This window comes from Benincasa hispida, chromosome 11 (genome assembly GCF_009727055.1).
Source record: "Benincasa hispida cultivar B227 chromosome 11, ASM972705v1, whole genome shotgun sequence".
NCBI classification, from domain to species: Eukaryota; Viridiplantae; Streptophyta; class Magnoliopsida; order Cucurbitales; family Cucurbitaceae; genus Benincasa; species Benincasa hispida.
Window position 1 is genome coordinate 50,199,695 of NC_052359.1, and position 23,961 is coordinate 50,223,655.

Here is a 23,961-nt window from a genome sequence, read left to right on the forward strand (position 1 = left end):
ATAATTTGTATGGTGCTAAGGCCGTTAGCCATTAATTCCCTCAATAACACAGAATTGTTTAAACTTTCGTAACTCAAATAAACATCGACGTATTTCTCCAAAACAAATCTCCCATCTTGGCATTTTCGTTTAGGGCACATCAATCTCAATAGGATTAAGAGATGGTGAATAATGGATTTCAAGTGAGTTACAAGAAAATTCTTTACTGTGTACCGAATTTTGCCTTGAGGGTAAGATGACTAACGACCTTTTATTGGAAAAAATTATCGAGCCAAAGAACCTTTTGAGTAGTACATTATGACCTTTGTGGTCCTATGAATGTGCGAGCCCGAGGTGGCTTTGAGTATTTTATCAGTCATTGATGATTATTCTAGGTATGGTATATTTATCTTATGCAAAAGTCTGAATCCTTTGAAAAGTTCAAGGGTTCAAGGTTGAAGTTAAAACGCATTGGATAGACGGATTAAATACTTCGATCGGATCGAGATGGAGAGTTTTTGGACTTGGATTCCAGGACTATTTGATAGAACATAAGAATCGTTTCCCAACTCTCCAGCGCCGGGTACAACCTCAGCAAAATGGTGTAGCGAAGAGGAGAAATAGACCTTGTGGACATGGTTCGCTCAAGATGAGTTACGCTTCCTTACTGGACTCGCTTTGGGGTTTGCAGTGGAGACTGAAGTATACTACTCAATTGTGTTTCCTCCAAGAGTGTTGGGAGAACACCTCATGGACTTGTGGAACGGCGTAAAGCTAGTTTACGTCACTTCCGCATTTGGGATTGCCCTGCACATGTGCTTTGAGGAAAATCCTAAGAAGATGGAACCACGGTCGAGATTATACCTCTTTATAGGCTACCCCAAAGGTACACGGAAGGGTTATTTTATGATCCGACGAAAAATATGGTGTTGTTTCAACAAATGCTACTTTCCTGAAGGAGGATCATATAAGGAGGCACAGTCCACGAAGTAAGTGTGTTGCGTAGCTTTCCAATGAAATTAACTGAAACTTCAACAAGAGTTGTTGAAGAGCCTGTTACATCAACAAGAGTTGTTGATGGGAGTTCATCTATTAGGTTTGGTTAACTTCAAGAGGTAAGGGAACCTCGACAATAATGGGAAGGTTGCGAACCCACCCGTTCGCTATCTGGGTTTCACGAAAATCCTTGCTATGGTAGCAGATGGCGATTTGAGGATCCGTTGACTTATCAGAAGGCAATGAAGATGTTTGATCGGATGAATGGTCAAGGTCATGGATCTCGAGTGGAGTCGATGTACTTCAACTCAGTATGAATCTTGTAAGATCAGCCTGATGGGGAAGACCTATAGGTTGTAAATGAATCTACAAGTGCAAACGGGGTGCTGATGGGAAGGTACAGATCTTCAAGTCCGACTTGTGCAAAAGGTTATACCCAAGTAGACGGAGTCGACTATAAGGAGACTTTCTCACCTGTGCCATGTTAAAGTCGATCCGCATCCTCACTGCCATTGCATGCTTATTAAAATATGAGATCTGGCAAATGGACGTCAAAATGGCCTTTCTGAATGAGAATCTTAAAGGAGACCATTTACATGGTGCAACCCAAAGGATTTATAGCCCAAGGTCAAAAGCAAAAGGCTTGTAAAGCTGAATAGGTCCATTTATAGGTTAAAACAGGTGTCTCGATCTTGGAACATACGATTTAATACTGCGATCAAGTCGTATGGTTTTGACCAAATATTGATGAACCTTGTGTCTACAAGAATATCATCAATGCTTCAGTAATCTTCTTAGTGTTATACGTAGTCGATATACTGCTCATTGGGAATGATGTAGGTCTATTGACTGTAGGTAAGAACTGGCGAGCGACCCAATTCCAGATGAAAGATTTGGGGACGGCTCAGTTTGTTCTTGGTATATAGATCTTTTTGGGATCGTAAGAACAAAGTGCTAGCACTGCCGTTCAGGCATCATACATTAACAAGATGTCGCTCAATGTACTCAATGCAGAACTCCAGAGAGGGGTCTACTACCGTTCAGCATGGAGTCACTTTGTCTAAGGACATGTATCCTAAGATGCCTCTCGACTTTATCCAAGTCACTTTGGCAGTTTTGATGTACGCGATGCTCTGGTACTCGTCGAGATATCTACTACGCAGTGGGCATAGTCAGTAGGTATCAGTCTAACCAGGCCAGGGTATTGGATTTAGTGAAGAACATCCTCAAGTATCTTTGGAGAACGAAGGACTACATTGCTCGTATATGATTCTTAGGGATTTGATACTTACTGGATACACGATTCACACTTTCAGACTGATAAGACTCTCACAAGTCACATCGGGGTCAATCTTTACTCTTAACGGAGGAGCTATAGTGTGGCGAAGCACAAAGCAGGGGTGCATCGCCAACTCCATTTAGAGGTGGATACGTAGCGGCTTATCGAAGCTGCTAAGAAGGTCGTCTCGTTTAGAAAGTTCTTGATGGAACTAGAAGTTGTTCCAGATATGTCTAGGCCATTACCCTATTTGTGATAATGTGGGGCTGGTGAAACTCCAAGAAGCCGATGAGTCACAGGCGCGACAAACATAGAGAGCGAAAGTATCATCTGATCGCGCGAGATAGTGCATCGAGGGGACGTGATCGTGACAAAATCGCTTCAGAGCACAATGTTGCTGACTCGTTTACGAAGGCTTTCACGGCTACATTGTTTGAGGGTCACCTACAGAGCATGGGTCTACAGAATCACCTTGTGGCTGGACTAGGGCAAGTGTGAGATTTTTCTTATACTGGACTTTTATGCCCAATTTATTGTTTTATACTAGTTTATGTACATCCCACTTTCGCTTTAGGACAAGTGGGAGATTGTTGGGGTTGATGCCTAAGTCTTATGTCCTGTAGTTTTGTAATAGTTTGTACGAACCACTTGTGTTGTATAATATCATGATATTTAACTTCAAAATTTTTTTTTTGCTCAGTTTAATGTTTTATTTACTTTACCAAAACAATACACATAAAATTCCTGGTTATCTGTTATGTAACTTAAGCATGTATGTGGTGACATACAATGGAGTCATGTCTTGAGTGATAACCAAAATGGTCTGTAGTATATGGATATAGTAAGGGAAACCTTATCCTGGTAATACTAAGGATGCGGCCCGCTTTGTGAATGGTACAAGTGTTGTGACTTGTCACAGATGGTCTGATCCTGATCATTGTGTAGGGGACATGCGAGCGGGGCGTCCTATACAAAAAGTTTGTATAAAGACCTGACCACGAAGTGTTAACGTCTCGTTATATAACACCGTTCATGACAGAGACTTCACTTCATTAGGATGACCATAGGTAACATGACCTCAATCCTGAGTGAGTTGGGAACTCCTCCATTGAGGCGGTCCTTGGATTTGTAGGGTGCGAGTGGCTAGGTCACCGATTCAAACCTATCATTTTGGGGATTCATCTGATTTGGGAGCTGGAACTACTTACACAAATTGGAATTTCACTCTTTCCCTGAGGTAAGGGTAAGTAGATAGATAGCTCCCTTAAGGGCTGATTCCAGGGCTTGAACGATGTGGCGCCACACACATTCTCTTGGCTTGAGAGTTGTTCAACATAGTTGGATTATGTTTGTATTGTTCATTAGAGGAATCAGTGGTTAGTTAAGAAGTGAGGTGTAACTACAGGTGAAAACGGAAATTGGCCCAATTGTCCTTAACGAGCATCTGTGAAGAGTCTATCGTACTCATGATATGGTTATATCTGATGGACACATAAATATATTTGTGGTAAGAGAGTTCAACTATTGTCTTTAGTGGAATGCCTGACAGTTAACAGATGGTGGATCTCGTGGCTAAAGATTTAGTCACTATTCACGAACGTTGGAGCTTCGAGTCACAGGTCATTAGGTCCTTGGGTAGCTTGGAATAAAGTTGAGAATCAGTGTAGGGTCAGTTTGAAATATTTCAAAATTTCAAATTGACAAGAGGGAGTTCGATTATATATGATATAATTGAATTGGTTAATTATATATGATATAATTGACTAAATATATGAGATACATTATTTTAGAGAAAATTAGATATAAATATGATTTATATCACGTGGAGGAGAAATTATTATAGTAGATATGTGATATCAAACTATAGGATAAGAATATAATATGATTATATTAATTAATTATTAAATCGGTTAATTATATGATAATTGGCCTAAAACTTCTCTCGGACGTGCACTAGTAGGAGCAGCCGCAGTCGGTTATGGTAATTGATGAATAAGATGAAAATTTGTTTTATTTTGCAATAGTTCAAAAAAATTGGCAATAAGTGTGAAAATGTAATGAACGCATAGTTTGAGAGGCTATACGATAGTCACTCATCGCCTAAACGATTGCACATAAACGCCTAAACGATCGCACACTAGTTCCTAAACGATCGTTTAGCTTTCCTAAACGATCACATAGTGTGCCGCGTTTTCTAAACGATCATCTACCATTTACTAAACGATCGCTTAGTAAAACCTACACGATCGTTTAGCTTATTCTAAACGATAAGCACTTAGCTATACGATAGCTCATTTTCTCTCCCACTTGCTTATCGTCTACACGATTTGTTCTTTCTCCACCTCTACCAAACTCACTAAAGACCACACTTTGGATTCTCACTCCGAGAATACCAAGGGCTTCATTTTAGTTGTGTCGTCCCTACTGCTGTTCACTTGTTTGTGACTATTCATGTAGACGATCGTGCTGCTACAACCGACTTGTTTGCTGGGCGATAGAGTTTGCGTAGAGGTCTTCCGCTGCATTTGAGTTCCAAAACTTGAAGAGGGTCTTCAACTAGTATGAGAACTCTTTCCCTTGTATTTTAGTGTTCAAAGCATGCCTTTAATTAGTATGTGTTGCATAACTGTTTGTTAGAATGTATGTGTTGTATTTCGGTCACGATGAAATCAGAAAGATCCGAACGTGCTCACGGATGCTCTTTGTTAAGAGTTCCTTCACTTAAATCACTCATGCATGAAATACAGATTCAATCAATAAACTCATTCAGAAAGAAAATTGTAAATAAACATTCTGTTTAAATCTCGCTGGTATCGCTCCCTTCGGTGTCGCTCTCTCTAGTAACTCTCATTTATCTCGCTCACATTCTCTCTTTTTACTCGTCTTCAATCACAGAACACATCGAAATCCAGAAAAAAAAAACCATAGGTTCAGTATTTCTAAACCCTAGAACGACCCACCCTTTATGGTGTCACTCTCTCTAGTATCGCTCTACCGATTTCACTCTCACTTATCTCGCTCATAAACTCTTTCTACTCGTCTTCAACCATAGAACACATCGAAAATCAAAAAAACAAACAAACAAAAAGCCATAGGATCACAATATTTCTAAACCCAGAACGACCCACAAAGGCCCATTACCGATCAGTTTAAGACATTTTCAGGCACAGATTGAAATATTTACCGATTAGATTCGATTTGTTGGCAATAGTGGAATCATTTGCAAGCCAAAATGATGGATTCTAAAGAGTCTTTAGTTTATGAGCGATACGAAGCCGTTAGCCCTGACAAATTCAAATGAAAAGTTTTTAGTATTGGTTGGTTTTCAGTAAAAAGGTAGGAAGATGAAGAGGTAAAGGCAATTTACGTAATTTGGTAGGATGATAATGTCAGCCGATGGTCCATTGATATTAATTTTAAAAAAATGGATAATTTGAGATTTTGGAAAAAAAAAAAAAAAAAGGTCATCCAGCAGCGTTATTTTGAGTTTTTCGCGGCAAATGCGCAGTTCATATTTGTCTCTCGCGATCAAGTGAGAGAGTTTTCGAGACGGTGAAAGGGAATTTTCATTTTCAACTACGTTTAAGGAAGAGTAAGCAGAAAGTGACGATTCTATCTGAATTCATCGCTGTGAATAGTCTTTGTTCGGACGGCGAGGTCTTCATATGAATCGATCGCCAAAGAGCTAGGGTAAGTGTTCAGATATTGAAAACCTCATTTGATTGGTTTAGATTGGAAATGCTGTACATTACTCTCGTTTTATAGTTTTAGAGGCTATTGATTTCTGGTTTTAGGCTCTTAGGGCTCGAAAAACTAATGGTAGTCGACGCGTGTATAATTTAATTGTTCCAAGTTTGGTCAGCCTAGTAATGCTAGTGGATTTGTTGCCTCTGAGATGATAAAGGAATCATTAGCGATTAGCGAGCTACGTATTTCTTTTTATGCAATTTCGGATGTATGCTCAGACACCGGTTCGTATCAGTTAGATAATCACGGTAATTTAAGAAGTGCAGCTTTTTCCCCAGTGCTCTGCCTTTTGGTATTATGATGTAAAAAAGATCATTCGATTTTTTTCGTCTTTAATATTTGGGAAGTATGATCTTTTCTGATCATTCAAGTTGGTAATAGATGTCTTTTCTTCCATACAGGGTGCCTCATTTCAAGTTCGTTATGTCCGTTCAAGACCTGGAGTAAGTAAATAAAATCCATGTTATGTTTTTGAAAGAGATGTGTGTATCCACATAAATAGGAAGTGCACAAACTTGTTAGTTTAGGGTGAATTTATTTTTCGATCCACTATTGATATTGATCTTGATTCATGATATGTGCGCCTACGGTGTATAGGATTTAATACTAATGAACATGGAATTCAAAGAGACTGCAAAGATTTGAACTCTCTAAACCTCAAAACTTCTCTTTTTTGATATTACATTTTATCTAGACTGAGTTTTTCATTCATATTAATATTTAAAATTTTTAACTATGCAAATTAATGCAATAATCATCAAAGCCTTGAGATCAACATATCGGGTTGGCAAATTTGTTCATTCTAATGTGGGTTCTGAGTCGTCTGACTACTTACTAATTGTTGCCTTCATCAATAGCTTCACCTATTTTCATAGATATGACAAAGAAAGAAAACAAAACTTCCATTATTGCTAAGTTTACACACATTGTACGGAGTACCTTCATTCTTATGTAGTTAGTGAAAGCTTTTAAAGCCTATGGTGTGTTAAATATTTTGTGGAATTTAAAGGTATCACAATTGTGATTCTGAGATTTGGAGAAATTTAAGTGGTATAGTAGTTAAGGGTAATAAAGAAAGAGTTGCCAGAGGATGGCTTTGGATCTTTGGGAATCTTCAACTGACAGGCTTTTCTTTGATTGTTTTGTCGTGCGGGGGATGGTAACCATGGTTACATGATTGGGAATCATGTAATTAATTGAAAAAAAAAAAGAGAGAAAGTATTGGAATTATGGAGTTTTGTGGACATGAGTGTAATTTAGGACTCTTGGAGTCTTGAATTTAAAGAGCTTTGAGGACAAGGAAAGATTGACTAGAAAACATAATGAGGGAATATGTGAAGATGATGTCTATCTCAATGGTTTAAGTTAGAATCTGTTGATACAAGTGTGCGAGAAGACAGCTTGAAGTTTGAAAGAACCTGTACTTTGAGGAATAACGAAAATAATGGGTTTGCTAGTATTTGATAGGGGAAGGACGTTAAGATACTATTTTCAATCATGGGTCAATTTCATCAAGTTGATAGAAGTGGATAAAGTCAGCTTAGAATTTGAAGGAAAATAAATAGACTGAAGTGGGATCTTTTTGGTCTTCGTTACATAAATATTTTGTTGAATTTAAAGGTATTGGAATTTCGATTTTGAGATTTGGTTAAACGTATTAGGTTCTGTAATTTAGAGTAGGTAGGAAAGAGGATAGGCCTGTGTGGAATTTTGAGCAATATCGAGAGAAGTTGATTGTAACTTGGAGTCATGGACCATTAAGAGAATGGTGGTTCTCCAAACATGGTATGAGGAATTAAAAGAAACAAGTAAATATTGTCTCTGTAATTTCTTATCTTGAGGCCATCCAAGTTTTAAGCCGAGAGGTTTAATTGGTGACTTTGTAATTGCCTTGATTAGACATTTTGAAGAGAAGCCTGCTAGTGAAGGACTTGTTGAAGGTTTGCAAGAGGATGCTTGCTCTCGTGAGGATGAGGGTTGAACAATCTTGGTCCTGCTTGTGCTTTAAATAATTTCTTTTTAATTAGTCTTGATATCAAACACCCATTGTTATCAAAAGATGAAAATGGTTTAAAATGGTTTAGGGCAGAAAACAACTCTCCCTAACTTATATTTTATGACTTTTATGGGAGGAGTTTCAACTTTCAACTTCTTTTCGCAGTTGGAGGCAGAAGGATGTCCAAGAGTTAAAGAGTCATATGTCAAAACTTAAATGCTTTATGTTTTTGGTGGTGCATGGTATATTACAGGTACGGGCTTATCCTGTTTTTCTAGGATGTCTTAGAGCATGTCTTGGAGTGATTGGAAGTGATTAATATTACTTTAGTCATGTTTAATACATTCCAAAACATGCTTTAAATTGTTAAAAGTCAATTTTGATCGTAGAGTATCATGTTTAACAGTGTAAAATCAAATAATAAATTGATCTTGACTTAGTAAAACCATGTTTTGGAGTGATTTTATCCAACAAAAGTGATTTAACCCTTTCAAAATGGTAACCAAATAATTTCTCACATTTCCATTCTTTTGTGATTGAAGTTCATTATAAAACCTACTTGGAACTGGGTTGCCTGCTTTTGTAATTTAATGCTTTCTATGGAATGATATGAAGGAATGTATGTTTCTCAGGAAAAAAAAGGTTAGCTATATATCCTGGAGAATAATGAATCAACCTTATGCCCTTTGAATGTGGAAAAGGGAAGCCCGGGGCTGGGAGGAGCAGTTACCGTTGGAAACAATTTATTTGCTATTGGTGGGGAAAGGCATTGAAACAGGTGAGTTTTGTTCTGTACATTTAATTAGCTGGAATGCGAAAGTGTGACTTTATAGAAACAACCACGAGTAACGTTTCTTCCCTGCTAATGCTAACGATGCTGTAGTTTCCAATAGTTTATAAGAGATGATGGAGAAAATGAAAATAAAGTGCGTGTGTATGTATTATAAGAAACAAAGACTTTTCAATTGAAAATAAAAGACAGTCTATATAAATAAAACAAGAGAATAATCTAAATGAGCGATTAGGTGAAGCCAATGTTTTCTTTGCAGATTAGGTGGGGCATACGGCAAGTAGTTCACTGGAGAGGAACTGTTACTGTATTGGGATTCTTGAAAGAGGTAATTTTTCAATTGAATGGTGCCAAGTGAATTCTATAATTTGGTAGATTAATGTGAATATTTAACCTTCAGAAGAAACCAAAAGTTAATATTTTTTAATGTTAAATCACAATTACTTTATTCTATGATTTCAATGACATTATTGGATATATATTCAATTGAACCTTTTCAATTTTACTCTAGTAGTATTATTAAATAGATTATAGGTGGTTTTCATTACTTTTTCTTTTGAATATGTATTTTCTTGTCCATGTCTATACAATTATTTAACATTCTCCTTTCGAATTTAAATCTTCTCATGTCCCATTGTATCTCTGTCAGAGAAAAAAAAGGGTTATTCAACGTGGAGAATGATCAAAGTGTTGGGGTTGATGCCCTAAAGTCTCGTGTCCTATAGTTTGTAAACAGTTTGTACGAATGCTTGTGTTGTATAATATATGATATTTTACTTCTATCTTGTTTTTGCTAAGTTGTTTGTTTTATTTGCTTTACCACAAACCAATAAACATAAAATATTTGGTTATCAGTATGTAACTTAAACATGTAGGTGGTAACATACAAGTAGATCATGTCTTGAGTGATAACCAAAATGGTCTGTAGTATATGTATATAGGAAGGAAACCTTATCTTGGTAATGCTACGGATGTGGTCTGCTTTGTGGAATGGTCACAAGTGTTATGACTTATCACAGATGGTCTGATCCTGATCATTCGTGTAGGGGACATGCGAGCGGGGGCGTCCTATACAAAAAGTTTGTATAAGACCTGACCGCGAAGTGTTAACGTCTCGTTATATAACACCGTTCATGACAGATATTTCACTTCACTAGGATCCCCATAGGTAACACGACCTCAATCCTGAGTGAGTTGGGAACTCCTGACATTGAGGGCGGTCCTTTGATTTGTATGGGTGCGAGTGGCTAGGTTGCCGATTCAAACCTACCATTTTGGGGATTCGTTTGATTTGGGACCTGTGAACTCAGTTACACAAGATGAAATTCACTTATTCCCCGAGGCAGTGGTAAGTAGATAGATAGCTTCTTTAAGGGCTGATTCCAGGGCTTGAACGATGTGGCGCCGCGCACCTTCTCTTAGCCCGAGAGGTGTTCACACATAGTTGGACTATGTTGTATTGTTTATTAGAGGAATCAGTGGTAGTTAAGGAGTGAGATGTAACTACAGAGACAAAACGGTAAATTGACCCAGCTGTACTTACGAGCATCTGTGAAGGGTCATCGTACTCATGATTGGTTATATTCGATGGACACAAAAATATATTTGTGGTAAGAAGAGTTCAGTTGATGGTCTTTAGTGAAATGTCTGACAGTTAATGGATGGTAGATCTCGTGGCTAAAGAGTTTAGTCAGCTATTCATGTACCGTTGGAGCCACAGGTCCATAAGGTCCCCCAGGTAGCTTGGATAAAGCCGAGAATTAGTTTTTGGGTCAGTTTGAAATGTTCAAATTGATAAGAGGGAGTTCGATTATATATGATATAGTTGAACTGGTTAATTATATATGATATTATTTTGGAGGAAATTGATATAAATATGATTTATATCAAGTAGAGGAAAAATTACTATAGTACATATATGATATCAAACTATATGTTAAGAATATAATATGATTATATTAATTTATTAATTAATTGGTTAATTATGTGATAATTGGCTGGAAACTTCTCCTCAATCGTGCGTTAGTGGGAAAATCTTATTCGGTTATTATAACTGAAGAATAAAATGAAAATTGGTTTCATTTTGTGAAGAGTCTGAAAAAATCGCAAAAGGTGTGAAAACGTATCGATCGCTTAGTTAAGAGCCTATACGATAGTGCCTTATCGCCTAAACGATCGCACGCCTCGCGTACTAAATGATCACACGTATTCTCTAAACGATTGCTTAGCTTGCTGAGTTTTCTAAACGATTGCTTACTAAATACTAAACGATCACTTAGTAAAACCTACACGATCATGTAACTTTCTCTAAACGATAAGCATCCGCTATACGATAGCTTTCTCCCACTTGCTTATCGTTCTACACGATCATCCCTTTCCTCATTCCTCTACTAACTCCATCAAAGACCACTCTTTGGATTCTCACTCCGAGAATATCAAGGGTTCTAAGTGGTAGTGTCGTCTCCGCTCTTGCTTGTTCGTGCAGACGATTGTGTTGCTGGTAGCCAACTGTTTGCTGGACGATAAAGAACGTAGAGGTTAGCTTCTGCTAGGTTGAGTTCGAAGTGAAGACAGTCTTCAACTGGTATGTGAACTTAATCTCTTGTATTTTATTTCTGAAAGCATGCCTATAATTAGTGTTAAATTACATAACTGTTTGTTAGAATGTGTGTGTGGTAATTTGGCCACAATGAAATAGGAAAGATCCAAACGCGTTCATGGATACTTTTGTTTAAGAGTTCCTTCACAAAAGACTTTCTACCCTTCTCAATTCTCAGACTGGGATCTTGGACGATGGATCTGTACAAGGTCAGTGCTAGAAAGAGTAAATGATGTCTTTGACAAGTCTGTCATGCTTAATTTTTAGCTATATATTACCTCTGCAATAACTCATGTTTCAGTCGGCTGGTTTTGCAAATTAATTATACTAGGTGTTTGATTATTTATGACAATCAAAGTTTCTTGGAGTTGTATTGTAGAAATAATTTTGTCCTTTTTGTGAATGAAAAAATTGAAAACAATTATCAAACCGACTCTTAATTTTTTTATTTTAGGAAAATAAAAAAACAGTTACCGAACATATTTGATTTTTCTTTCTTTCTTTCTTAATACTGACTTTTTCGTTAAAATAAAATAAAATTTGATATATTTATGTTTTTTCTAAAAAAATAGATGAAAAATGAAAGTCTTTTCACATTGATACCATGATTTCTTAAGTAATTAGATTCAAGTTAAATTACAAGTTTAGTTCTTTTGTTTATTAGGTCCTTGAATTTTAAAAAGTATATAATAGATCTTTATACTTTAAATTTTTGTTTCGTAGATCCATACATTTTAAGTATCAAATAGGTCATTGATATATTCAACATTTTTTAAAATTAAAAAATATATTAGACATAAAATTGAATTTTATATCTAATATAGTATTAAGCTTTCAATTTTGTGTCGGTTAAGCTCGTAAATTCTTTAAAATGTCGAACAAGCCAAACCTATGAGACATAAAATTAAAAGCTGGGACTTATAGACAAGAAATTGAAAATTCAGGACTTATTATATGCTTTTTAATGCTAAGGTACCCATGCTTAAGGATCTTTCAGATACTTTTTAATAATAAAGTTTAGAGATGGAGAGTCTATCGTTTCCTAACCCGTTCCCCAGCCATTGTCTTCGTGGAAGATGGTAGAAAATCAGAAATATCCCAACGTTGAAATACTTTATAAGAAAGAAAAAAGAAAATCGAAGGAAGACTTAAGCTTTGTCAACCAATGCTGGCTGGACTCTAGACGCTTGGAAACTTCAAACTCACTTCTCCACCACATCTCTGGAGGGCGATTGCCTTTATGTTCAAATTCTCTTGAATTTTCTATATGGAGACACTCCTAATTCCTATGGTTTCATTTCAATTAATCTCCCACCTCTCGTGGCAATTTTCTCTGTCATTTTCAGTATTTAATTTACATCACAAAATTCAAATTATTGAAAACTACTATTCTCTGACAATGGAAAGTTTGGCAATGGTGATGGCCCCAGAGCTCTTACATCTTCCTGACAATTGCCATTTTCCAATCTACATCCCACCATTTATTAAAGTTTCTATCATAGGTACGTACATGGAAAACTATTGTTTTCTTCTTAAGCTGTGATTTCTTTCTTTTCTTTCTTATAAGTCTCCTCACATGGCTATGGGAGTTTCTTTAGCTTGCCTTGTGATATTTTTTTTCTGTGTCGATGCTCTTTCTGTTCAACCTTCATTTGTCTACCATGGATTTAATAATTCAAGTCTGAGCCTTGGTCAAGGAGCTTCTATAGAGCCTTCTGGATTACTAAGGCTAACCAACAGCGCCCAGTACGTTATAGGCCATGCTTTCTATCCTAATTACCAACAGATGTTTGATAAAAGTTCTGAACCAGTTTTAGAAGTTTCTTCTTTCAGCACAACTTTTGTGTTTGCAATCGTTCCATCAAGCTCGGGTCCACCAGTTGGGCATGGCCTTGCCTTTGTTATAGCTCCATCAACCCAATTTCCAGGTGCTGGAAGTGAACATTACTTGGGATTATTCAACTCCTCCAACAATGGCGACCCTTCAAATCATATCTTTGCGGTCGAATTTGATACTGTCAATGGTCACGATGACAGTAGAAATTTCAAAGGCAACCATGTTGGAATCAACAAGAATGGTGTGCTATCAATTGCGTCTGAATCAGCCGAGTATTCTGACTATGGCTCTGAAGTGAAGAAGGAGGTGTATTTGGATAGTGGTGATCCAATCCAAGCTTGGATCGAGTATGATCGGCACCGAAAGTTACTGAATGTCACAATAGCTCCTGCAAATGTAAGCAGACCAACTGAGCCATTGATTTCACATCGCATTAACTTCACTTCAGTTTTGAAGGAGAGGATGTTTGTTGGCTTCTCTGCATCAACTGGAAAAGAAACAAGCTTCCACTACATTTCAGGTTGGAGTTTTGCAATCAACGAATCAGCACCTGTGTTAAATGTTCCTCGACTTCCAATACCACAGAAAGGGCAAATTCTTCCGCCTTCATCATCGACATTCAATCCTCTAGTAACCGTTCTTGTACCAATATTATCTGTCATAACACTTATGGGAATTTTGTTCTTAGCCTCCATATTCAGAAGAAGATTACGAGGTGAGAACCTTGAAGAATGGGAAAAAGATTGTCCTCACAGATTTGATTATAGAGATCTTTATAAAGGAACAAAGGGATTTAAAGACTCTGAGCTCATCGGATCAGGAGGCTTTGGCTCAGTATACAGAGGTGTCTTACCTTCCACTGGAAGTGAAGTTGCTGTAAAGAAGGTAACAAGAAATGCGAGTCAGGGAATGAGGGAATTTGCTGCAGAAATCGAAAGTTTGGGCCGACTAAGACACAAGAACTTGGTAAATCTCCAAGGATGGTGCAAGAAAAAGAATGATCTCCTCTTGGTGTATGACTATGTTCCAAATGGAAGCTTGGATTCTCTCCTCTACCATCCAAAAGGAAACTTTGTACTGAATTGGGAACAAAGAATCAACATCCTCAAAGGCGTTGCTGGTGGATTGTTATACCTACATGAAGAATGGGAGCGAGTAGTGATCCATCGAGATATTAAGCCAAGTAATGTATTGATAGATATTGGCATGAATGCTCGACTAAGTGACTTTGGTCTCGCAAGGTTATATGACCACGACCAAATATCGCATACAACGAGTGTCGTTGGCACGATCGGCTACATCTCACCTGAGTTGGCTCGCACTGGAAAAGCATCGAAAACTACGGATGTGTTTGCGTATGGAGTATTAATCCTTGAAGTGGCTTGTGGAAGAAGACCTCTAGAATCAGATATATTCATATTGGTAGATTGGGTAATGGAATGCCATGAAAGCGGTCGTATTCTTGATGCAGCCGATCCAAAGTTGAATGGAGTTTATGACATGGTTGAAATGAAGATGGTTTTGCAACTTGGCCTTCTTTGTTCCCATTATAAGCCTGAAGCTAGGCCAAGCATGAGGCAAGTCACTAGGTTTCTTAATGGAGAAGACCAAATTCTTTCTTTTGATCCTTCACCTTATTCTCAACTTACCTTCCAATCTGGCTCCGGATTCACTCAATTTATTCCACCTTCCTCCCGTACTTCAACCACTAGTTTTGCCTCTTCAACTTCAATGGATGTCGGTCGGTAAACAATTACCTTTTTGTATTTACTTTTTCTAAGTTAATCCATGTAAATCAGTATCCTACAATAATCAAATTTAAAGGAAATCACATATCAGCCTTTGATTTTTTAAAATTAAGTCTATAAACATCATTTTACTTCTAAATTTTTTACTTTATTATCTAATTTTTTCTACCAATATCTTCAAAAACCAAGCCAAGTTTTGAAAACTAAAAAAATGTTAAAAATTCAACTCTCTTATTTAAGGAAGAGGAAAACTAAAATAAGAAAAAAGAAGACTTAATTTTAAGAAATCAATTGGTTACCAAATACAGTCTAAACTTTTAAAGTTGTGTATTTTCCCCGTTGGAGCAAAGCTTAATTGGTATAGGTGTAGACAAATAAGATTTGAATTTCTACACTCTCATATGTTGAACTCAAAATAAGTTCATAAACATTTTTATGTTATAGGTTTCCAAAATTTTAAAAGATGTATATTAAATTATTCAATTTTGTGTCTATTAGATTTGTGAAATTTAGTATATGTTAAATGAGTTAAGTTTTATTTGACAAAAAATTTAGAGATGTATTAAAAACAAACTTAAAAGTTTGGCAACTTATCAAAGTTAGATATTATAGACTCGTTAGATCTAAGAGTAGAATGATTTATATTTAAATTCATATATGTCGAGGCAGAATGTTAAAATTCCACATATTAAAAATAGATAAAGTTTACTTTATCTAATTTTTTGTTTAACAAGTACACGAAAGAGGTACCTCATTATTGATTTGATATTTATTTAACATAATCAAGTCAGCAAGCTTGGAAATCAAAGTAAAGAAAATTGAACTATATCTCCAAGTCTTCGTGGTTTCCATATTTATTATTGTTATTATTATTAAAATCCAAAAGTTATACGGTAAGTCAAGGTCAAATGATTGCTTATTGATATCTGATAACCCAAGTAATTTCCCTTATCAAAAAAGAAAAAAGTAATTTCCAGAAGTATATATCCCTTCCGAATTCCTTCTTTCCAGCCTTACTTTTTGTGTTCAAATTTGTCAAATAAAACGGCTAATAACATCAAGCAAAATTACCAAAATGGGCCTGAAATAAGATGTGTATGAATAATGGCTTGGAGTCTCAGCTTAATTATTTATTCTTCACATTATTAAAGAGAAAAATGGTGGTTTTTGAGAAATAAATCATTAAATTACAATTATTCAAGTGAAATGATGATGTAATAGTGATTGCATATCGTGCCCCATTAAAATACTCGTTTTCAAAGTCGTCTTTTTTAAATTATAATATGTAAAGTCGGCACTTTCTATTAAATTTTGCCTATTCAACCAAAAACCAATTATTTAAATATAAGGATTTGAATTTTTTTACGAATTTTGTAACCAATAAAATATATTATCACTTAAATATAAATGTGAATTTAGTGTTTTTTTTTAATATTGTGACCCCAACTTATTCTTAAAAAATAAATTAAAGAAGATGACTTATGGTATGGGTGGAGCCAAGTAGGGCTGGGCATGTGTCCTCAATTTATCCATCTTTTGAATTTTTAATATAAATTATAAAGCAATATATATAAGTTCAAATTGGATAGCAAAAATGGTGTTGGCTTGTTGGTGTGTAATGTTATTTAATTAGTAGTAGATAGGAGTTCAACTTCGACTCTTGGTAACATTTTATTTCAGATTTCGTATGTAGAATATAAAAATGTGTCGTTTTTTAATAAATAACTAAATAATTTTTTTATCAGCAACAGGACTGGGTAGTTTATATAATAAAATGTGATATTCTTCTTATTAATACTTTTATAGAGTTAAATCAAAATTAATATGGAGAGATATTATAAAAGAAAAACAACAATAGAGACTATAGAGGTATCATCTTCAAAGAAAAAATGTTTTGGATTCTGATCGATCTTATAGAAAAACTACTTGCAAATCCTGGTCTAAGAACCAAAATTTATGATTATAATTATAATATTCGAGATCAAGTTCATATACCATATTTACAAAAAGGTTCTTGTCAGCCTTGAAATTGTACTTTTCCATTTAAGAATTTTGGTACAAAACCAAGACAATTTAATATAGTTTTGTTAAGTGAATATTCTAATTACTTAGAATATTGCATTTCAAAAGATGCTACATTTAGTTTGTGTTGCTATCTATTCAAATCAGAAGTAAGTGAAGAGTCATGATCAATTTCAAAACATGAAAACTCGTAGATGACAATTGTAATGTAATAAATTAGTTAATATATGAAGTTACGAATATTTTTTTTAAATATTCATTTATAGATTTTTTTTTTAGACTTGTACATATAGTATCCCCTGTATAAAATTCTTGGCTTTGCCACTGAGACAACGAAAAATGAGTTTGAATTTATGCTTCAAAAAATAAGGGACAAGGTGATAAGTATAATTTTTAAAAACAGAGACAAAATGATTATTAGAAGAAATAGGGAGATTGATTGACTTGAGTAGTTCGAGAACCCCTTTCACTAATAAATAAACATATTTTCTAAAATTAAGCTAAAATTTGAAAACTAAAAATAGTCATTTTAAAATTTTGATTTTTTTAAAAAAAAATCGTTTAGAATTCAATCGATTTTGTAAGAAAGGTTATCAAACAAAGTCTTAAATTTTAGAGATCGATTGGTTTATTCTTCTTTACACATTAGGACGGGTGATGAGGAACATTGAAAAATCGGACAAGCAACTCTCTAAAACATCATTTTATTAATTTGCACTTAAGTGATTACATACGATCCATCTCAAATTATTAGATTGTGCTATCGAAGATTATTAGATTTGTATTTCTCAAATATTAAGTAATTGTGTTATGCTACTGATAAGTATTGAAATTAAGAAGTATGAATTTGTTAACTGTATCTATGTAATATAAAATTTTGAATTTCATTATAGCTTTCAAATATCTTATTAAACATTTTTTTTAGTAAAACTTGTTTGAATTCTCTTATTTAATGTTAACATGACGTTAATTTTACAAAAGGTGTTTGTTTTTTTTTTTTTTTTTTTTTTTTTTTTTTTTTTTTTTTTTTACTATATCAGTCTGTGTTTAATTAGGGCAAAACGAGGGTGATCCAAAGCATGCCAAAAAAATTCACAGGACAATCCAAAAATCAAGATTCCAAATTATTATTATTACTACTTTGACATCTGTCTTGTTGTGCTTTATTTTTTTATTATTATTATTATATTTATTATTATTAATTTTTGAGAAAATACGTTCTAAGACTATAATATTATTTATCACATTTTACAACGGTAAATATTATTTTGTATTTTTTACTTAGCTACAGTCAATACTATATAAAAAATTCCATTTTGTTATAATATTTACTATTTGTTACAGTTTACTATTTACATTCATCATTTTTTTTATTCTTTGCAACCATGTTTATTGTTTTATTTTCAAACTAAAATAGTTTACATCTTAACACACATACTATTATAACCAAAACTAAAATAATCAACATCTTCAAACAAAAAATTACAATAATCCAACTATAATAATTTAGGATTATAATAACCAACTTCTTATCCCAAACACCCAGTTATTGTTTTTGTACTTGTGTTAATATCAATTATCAAAAGCAATAACTTTTTCCTATTGGAATCAAAATAAAATGTAAAGGAAGTTAAAATACTATTTTGATTTAATTTTAAATTGTATATCTAATTTTTAATATCTATCTTAATCTATGTATTTTCAATAAACTGTAAAATTAATCCACATAATTTCAATAGACTTTAGAAATAGTCCATACTTTAATTTGTTTTTTGACTTCTTCAAAATACTTTTTTATTATTAATATTTCTTTATAAATTTTATAAATATGTTTCCTGCATGAAAATTATTCTTATAATGAACCAATTGGATAAAATAAGATTTATTAAAAATAAAATAGCTAAATATGAACCATTGAAAAGTATATATATATATATATATTATAATATATATATAATATATATATTATATATATATTTAAAGATAATATATAGATTGATATACTTAAAATACATCATCAAATAAATATTAATCTGCCAAAATGATCATAATTCAACTAACATAAGACTTACTAAAATAATATTTTAAAGTAGGAAGTATTTTAAAACCATAAATATTCATGAATTAAGTCCTAATTAACTAATTCCGGTGTTTATAGTCAATTAATCATTGATCAGATGAGTAGTACCGGTGAAAGGTATCGGTCTGAATCATCTGATGGTCGAGGAGGCAGTCATTACTACGCTACTTTATTTTGTCTCCACCGGCTCCATAATGGCTTATTGGCTTGAATGAGTCTATCCATTTATCTTTTCTCATTTTAGTTGGAAATCTAATATGTGTGGCATTGCCATCATCTTCGTCAATCTGCACATGAAAGGTTATTTGTTTTCGTCTTCAACCTCTGAAATTTCAAACTTTCCCCATCAAACCGTTTCATCTCTCATTCCCAATGACTTTGCTCTTCTTCTCCAGCCTTCAAAATTCAGCGACTCTCTCAAACTTTGATTCCCAAGTCAATAAACAATCTGGGGTTCTCCACAAAATTGACCAATTCCATATCTCTTATTTATAATTAAGTAATAACAATTGAGTTCAAAAGCTGACCCCATGTTTAATCCTTGTTTGGAGCTTTGTTTTTCTTACAAGCTCACATGGCTATTGCAGCTCCTCTGACTCTTCTTTCTGTGTTCCTCTTTTTGTTAGCTCATTCTGTGCAGTCTTCATTTCTCTACCATGGATTCAACGATACACCACTTGATCTGGAAGGAGCTTTTGTTGTGAAACCATCTGGTGCGTTGAGGCTCACCAATACATCGCATTATGTTATCGGCCACGCATTCCATCCGACTTCAGTCCAGATGTTTTATAGAAGTTCCGACTCATTTCCGAATGTTTCATCCTTCAGCACAACTTTTGTTTTTGCAATCGATCCTTCAAGCCCCGGCCAAGGCGGATACGGCTTGGCCTTTGCCATAGCTCCATCAACCCAATTTGCAGATGTAGACAGTGGACACTTTCTTGGATTGTTCAAATCTTCCAACAATGGTAACCCTTCAAACCATATATTTGCTGTTGAATTTGACACTGTAAATGGGCATGACGAAGAAAGGAACACCGAAGGAAACCATATTGGGATCAACATCAATGGCATTTCATCAGTTGCATCCAAACCTGCTTCTTATTCCGACTATGGTGAAGCTAATGAACACGACCTGCAAATTGATTCAGGCGATCGTATCATTGCTTGGATTGAATATGATGGCCCCAAGAGAATAGTGAACGTCACAATAGCTCCCTCGAAGCGCCAGAAAAAACCAACAAAGCCACTCCTTTCCCATCCGATTGACCTGACACCTATTCTAAAGGAACAAATGTTCGTCGGATTCTCAGCTTCAACCGGAGATAAAACAAGCTCTCATTACATTTTGGGATGGAGTTTTGCAGTGAATGAACCAGCACTTCCCCTGAATTACTCTCTTATTCCCTACCCACCAAAAGAGCAAGATTCTGTTTCTTCACCACCCAACTCCCACTTCAAGGTTTTTATAGCAGTTATTTCTGTTGTAGCCATTCTAGGGATTCTTTTCTTAGCTTTCTGGTATAGAAAAAAGAGGCATACTGAGAGGCTTGAGGATTGGGAAAGAGACTGTCCTCACAGATTCCACTACAGAGACCTCTACACAGCAACAAAAGGATTTAAAAGTAGCGAGCTAATTGGAATTGGGGGGTTTGGCTCAGTGTACAAAGGTCAGATACGTTCAACTGGAATTGAGATTGCAGTGAAGCGAGTAAGAAGAAACTCAGGCCAAGGAATGAAAGAATTCGCAGCAGAAATCGAAAGCTTGGGACGATTAAGACACAAGAACTTGGTGAATCTCCAAGGATGGTGCAAGAAAAAGAACGATCTGCTCATAGTTTACGATTATATTCCAAATGGAAGCCTCTATTCTCTTCTGTATCATCCAAAAAACAACAACATATTGAATTGGAAACAAAGATTCAACATCCTTAAAGGAATTGCAGCAGGATTATTGTACCTCCACGAAGAGTGGGAGCAAGTAGTGATCCACCGAGATGTAAAGCCAAGCAATGTTCTAATAGACGCCGACATGAATCCTCGATTGAGCGATTTCGGTCTAGCCAGGCAATACGACCACGACGAAGCATCGCACACGACTGGCGTCGTCGGCACGATCGGCTACATAGCGCCGGAGTTGGTTCGGACAGGGAAGGCGTCGAAAAGCACGGATGTGTTTGGGTATGGAGTTTTGCTTCTGGAAGTGGCTTGTGGAAGAAGACCTCTGGAATCGGAACAGTTCATACTGGTGGATTGGGTGATGGAGCAGTATGAAAAGGGAGGGATTCTTGATGCGGCTGATCCAAAGTTGAATTCGGTTTATGAGGCTGAGGAGATGGAGATGGTTCTGCAATTAGGACTTCTTTGTACTGACCAGAGACCAGAAGCTCGGCCGACGATGAGACAGGTGACAAGAATCCTTCACGGAGACGATGACCTTCCGGCGGTGGACGGCTGGGCTTGTTCTCAAAGTTACTCCAAATATAACTCAAGAATGACTGAAGTAATTTCAGCGACGTCTTACCTTTCGTCCTCCATTGGCGCTATTTCTTCTAGTTCCATAGATGCAGGCCGGTAGTTAACGATTTACTTCTATTTTGTATTTTCTTTTTAGTTTTTTATTTAGACATGTTTGTTATTAGTGCATCGTATCCAAAAGTTTTAAATAGGGTTAAGTTGAAGAATAATGTATCTTTTTAAATAATGACAAAAATATGGTATATTGGAAAAAAAATTACAAAACTAAGTTGGAAGAAAAAAAGGTATGGATAAAAATTGGATAGCAAAATCGTGTATCCGATGCACGATTATTGTTAAACCACCCCGGAGTCTCTATGTCAACGTATAGACCAATCAGCATATGACTTGGTTAATGAAGAGTAAACTTGTGGAGTGTTCCACAATTTCCATATTATTATTATTTTTTTATTGCTTTTGGATTTAGATTGACCTGGTCCATACAAGAAAGTTCCAATCCCTATGGAAACAGAAAATAAAAAAAATCTGTTTTCAACCTCTTCCATTTCAGAGAATCTAGAATCGTAAGCAGAAAAGCTTGGAGAACTTCGGAAGGAACCACCATTGACAAGATTTTATAGCTTCTACAAATTCTAAAAAGAAAAAAAAGGGAATTTAGAAATACTAGAAGAAATTCATTGTAATATTACATTGAAAGACCCAAAACACGTACCCGACCTTAAATCTCGGAACAAAATTAGTAAACGTTGAACAAAAACCCTAACAACCACGAAACTCATAGCAAATTGATTCACAAATCATACTCATAATATTTAAACTATAATAAAAAATTTTCCTTAATCTCGTCACCGCCAATTCCATCCTCATTCAAAAATCTCGCCACCAAAAAAAGAAAAAGAAAAATACACTGCAAAAATGGAGGAGAAAAAAGAGAAGGAAACAATAGGTGAAAGCTCCACCGAAATATTTCGTTTCAGAGAAAAACAGGGTTTAAACTTCCAATAAATAAGCGGCAGGAATATGAAGAAGAATGAGATGATACTTTCCCACCGTCATTGTCGCTCTGAAACCTCCAAAGCTTTTCATTCCCATTCTGGTTCTTCGAGTTGCATGTTCTTCTAGGCTTGACATGTGGCTAGGAAATCGTGGATTTCGTCCATGATTTAGCCTTAAATTGTAGATTGAGAACACAATTTATGTGCGGACTCGAATAAAAAAAAAATATATGGATTTAATTTAAAATTAAATTTAAATTAGCAAATAAACATTTTGTGATTTTCAAACAAGCCGATATGTGTATTATTTATATTATATTTATATTAATGGCATTTTGATGCTTATTATTATCATTATTATTACTATTATTATTACTACTTTGTGTTTTAGGGATTTTTTCTACAATATAAATGAAATGTTGATTCACTCTCGTGTCATTGTCGAACCCATAAAAATAATATCCACATGTCAACGAAAATTTAATTCTATAATCACATCATATGTTTTTTTTTTCCAGAATAAACCTTTGAATGATTAGAAAACATTTTTAAAGATCAAATAGTTTGGAATGGACTCTAGTTGTAACCTTAGTTATGAGCCTTCGTTTTTTAAACCTGAACTTAAGGGGTAAAAGAGAAACAATGTCATCATTAACTATATCCAAAATCTAGCTAAGGAAACATGAGTCTCAACACCTCCAATTAAGTTTAGAGGTGGAGGAGATGAAGATACCAAAATCGAACAAAAACTCATAGATACAATCTCATCAATAACACTCTTCACCTTACTGAAATCTAACTTTTATAAAAAATTATTGGTTCTAGCTAATTACTCATTCATAATTTTAGCCAAAAAAACAAAAGTTAAACTACTTAAAAATCACAAGTACGAATAACAAACTTGTAGATCAATCACTCAGTGTAGGTTTTTTTTCCTTTTCTTTATTAAAAGACAAAAATTAAATTCCGTTGCCGGGATTTGAACCCGGGTCTTTCGGGTGAGAGCCGAATATCCTGACCAACTAGACTACAACGGAATTGTTAATTGTGTTTATTCCTTATTATTTTATTATAAAATAAAGCCCATCCCCATTTCTTGTTAACTCATAGATGGGCTTCAAGCCCACCTCAAGATAGTGACTCCAGTAGGAAATAAAAATAGAAAAAACAAACCGATTATAAATGTTTTTGTCATGACTTTGTTCAATAAAAAAGGCTTAAATTATACATATGCCCATGTACTTTATGTAAGTTTTTAATTATATTGGTGTATTTTCAAAAGTTCCAACTATATATTTTGACAATTTGGGGACGATAGAATCGACCTTCTAATTTTGAAATTGATGATAGATGTACTATATCAGTTGAGTATGTCCATTTTGACTTCTTTAAAATATACTAGTAAGGAATCACGT

The 23,961-nt window shown here is 35.0% G+C and overlaps 2 protein-coding genes, 1 long non-coding RNA gene and 1 other non-coding gene across 4 annotated transcripts; 3 read left to right on the plus strand and 1 right to left on the minus strand.

Moving 5' to 3' along the window:
* The first annotated feature begins 5,742 nt into the window (after nucleotides 1-5,742).
* Nucleotides 5,743-9,567, plus strand: LOC120091105. The gene is made up of 5 exons (XR_005485658.1): nucleotides 5,743-5,944; nucleotides 6,403-6,444; nucleotides 8,163-8,250; nucleotides 8,630-8,775; nucleotides 9,047-9,567. It is a non-coding gene; the product is annotated as an uncharacterized LOC120091105 (long non-coding RNA).
* A 2,695-nt stretch (nucleotides 9,568-12,262) lies between these two features.
* On the plus strand, nucleotides 12,263-15,110 carry LOC120091103 (probable L-type lectin-domain containing receptor kinase VI.1). The gene has a single exon (XM_039048944.1). It carries the CDS (start codon nucleotides 12,963-12,965, stop codon nucleotides 14,970-14,972), a length of 2,010 nt encoding a protein of 669 aa, XP_038904872.1. The 5' UTR covers nucleotides 12,263-12,962; the 3' UTR covers nucleotides 14,973-15,110.
* A 3,899-nt stretch (nucleotides 15,111-19,009) lies between these two features.
* On the plus strand, nucleotides 19,010-21,807 carry LOC120091555 (probable L-type lectin-domain containing receptor kinase VI.1). The gene has a single exon (XM_039049647.1). The coding sequence runs from the start codon at nucleotides 19,648-19,650 to the stop codon at nucleotides 21,649-21,651; it is 2,004 nt and encodes a 667-aa protein (XP_038905575.1). The 5' UTR covers nucleotides 19,010-19,647; the 3' UTR covers nucleotides 21,652-21,807.
* Nucleotides 21,808-23,510: 1,703 nt separating this feature from the next.
* Nucleotides 23,511-23,583, minus strand: TRNAE-CUC. The gene has a single exon. It is a non-coding gene; the product is annotated as a tRNA-Glu (tRNA).
* Nucleotides 23,584-23,961: the final 378 nt, after the last annotated feature.

Bases quoted from the DNA above. Each gene is read 5' to 3' on its own strand.
- LOC120091103 (XM_039048944.1), top strand. From the start codon at position 12,963: ATGGCTATGGGAGTTTCTTTAGCTTGCCTTGTGATATTTTTTTTCTGT.
- LOC120091555 (XM_039049647.1), top strand. From the start codon at position 19,648: ATGGCTATTGCAGCTCCTCTGACTCTTCTTTCTGTGTTCCTCTTTTTG.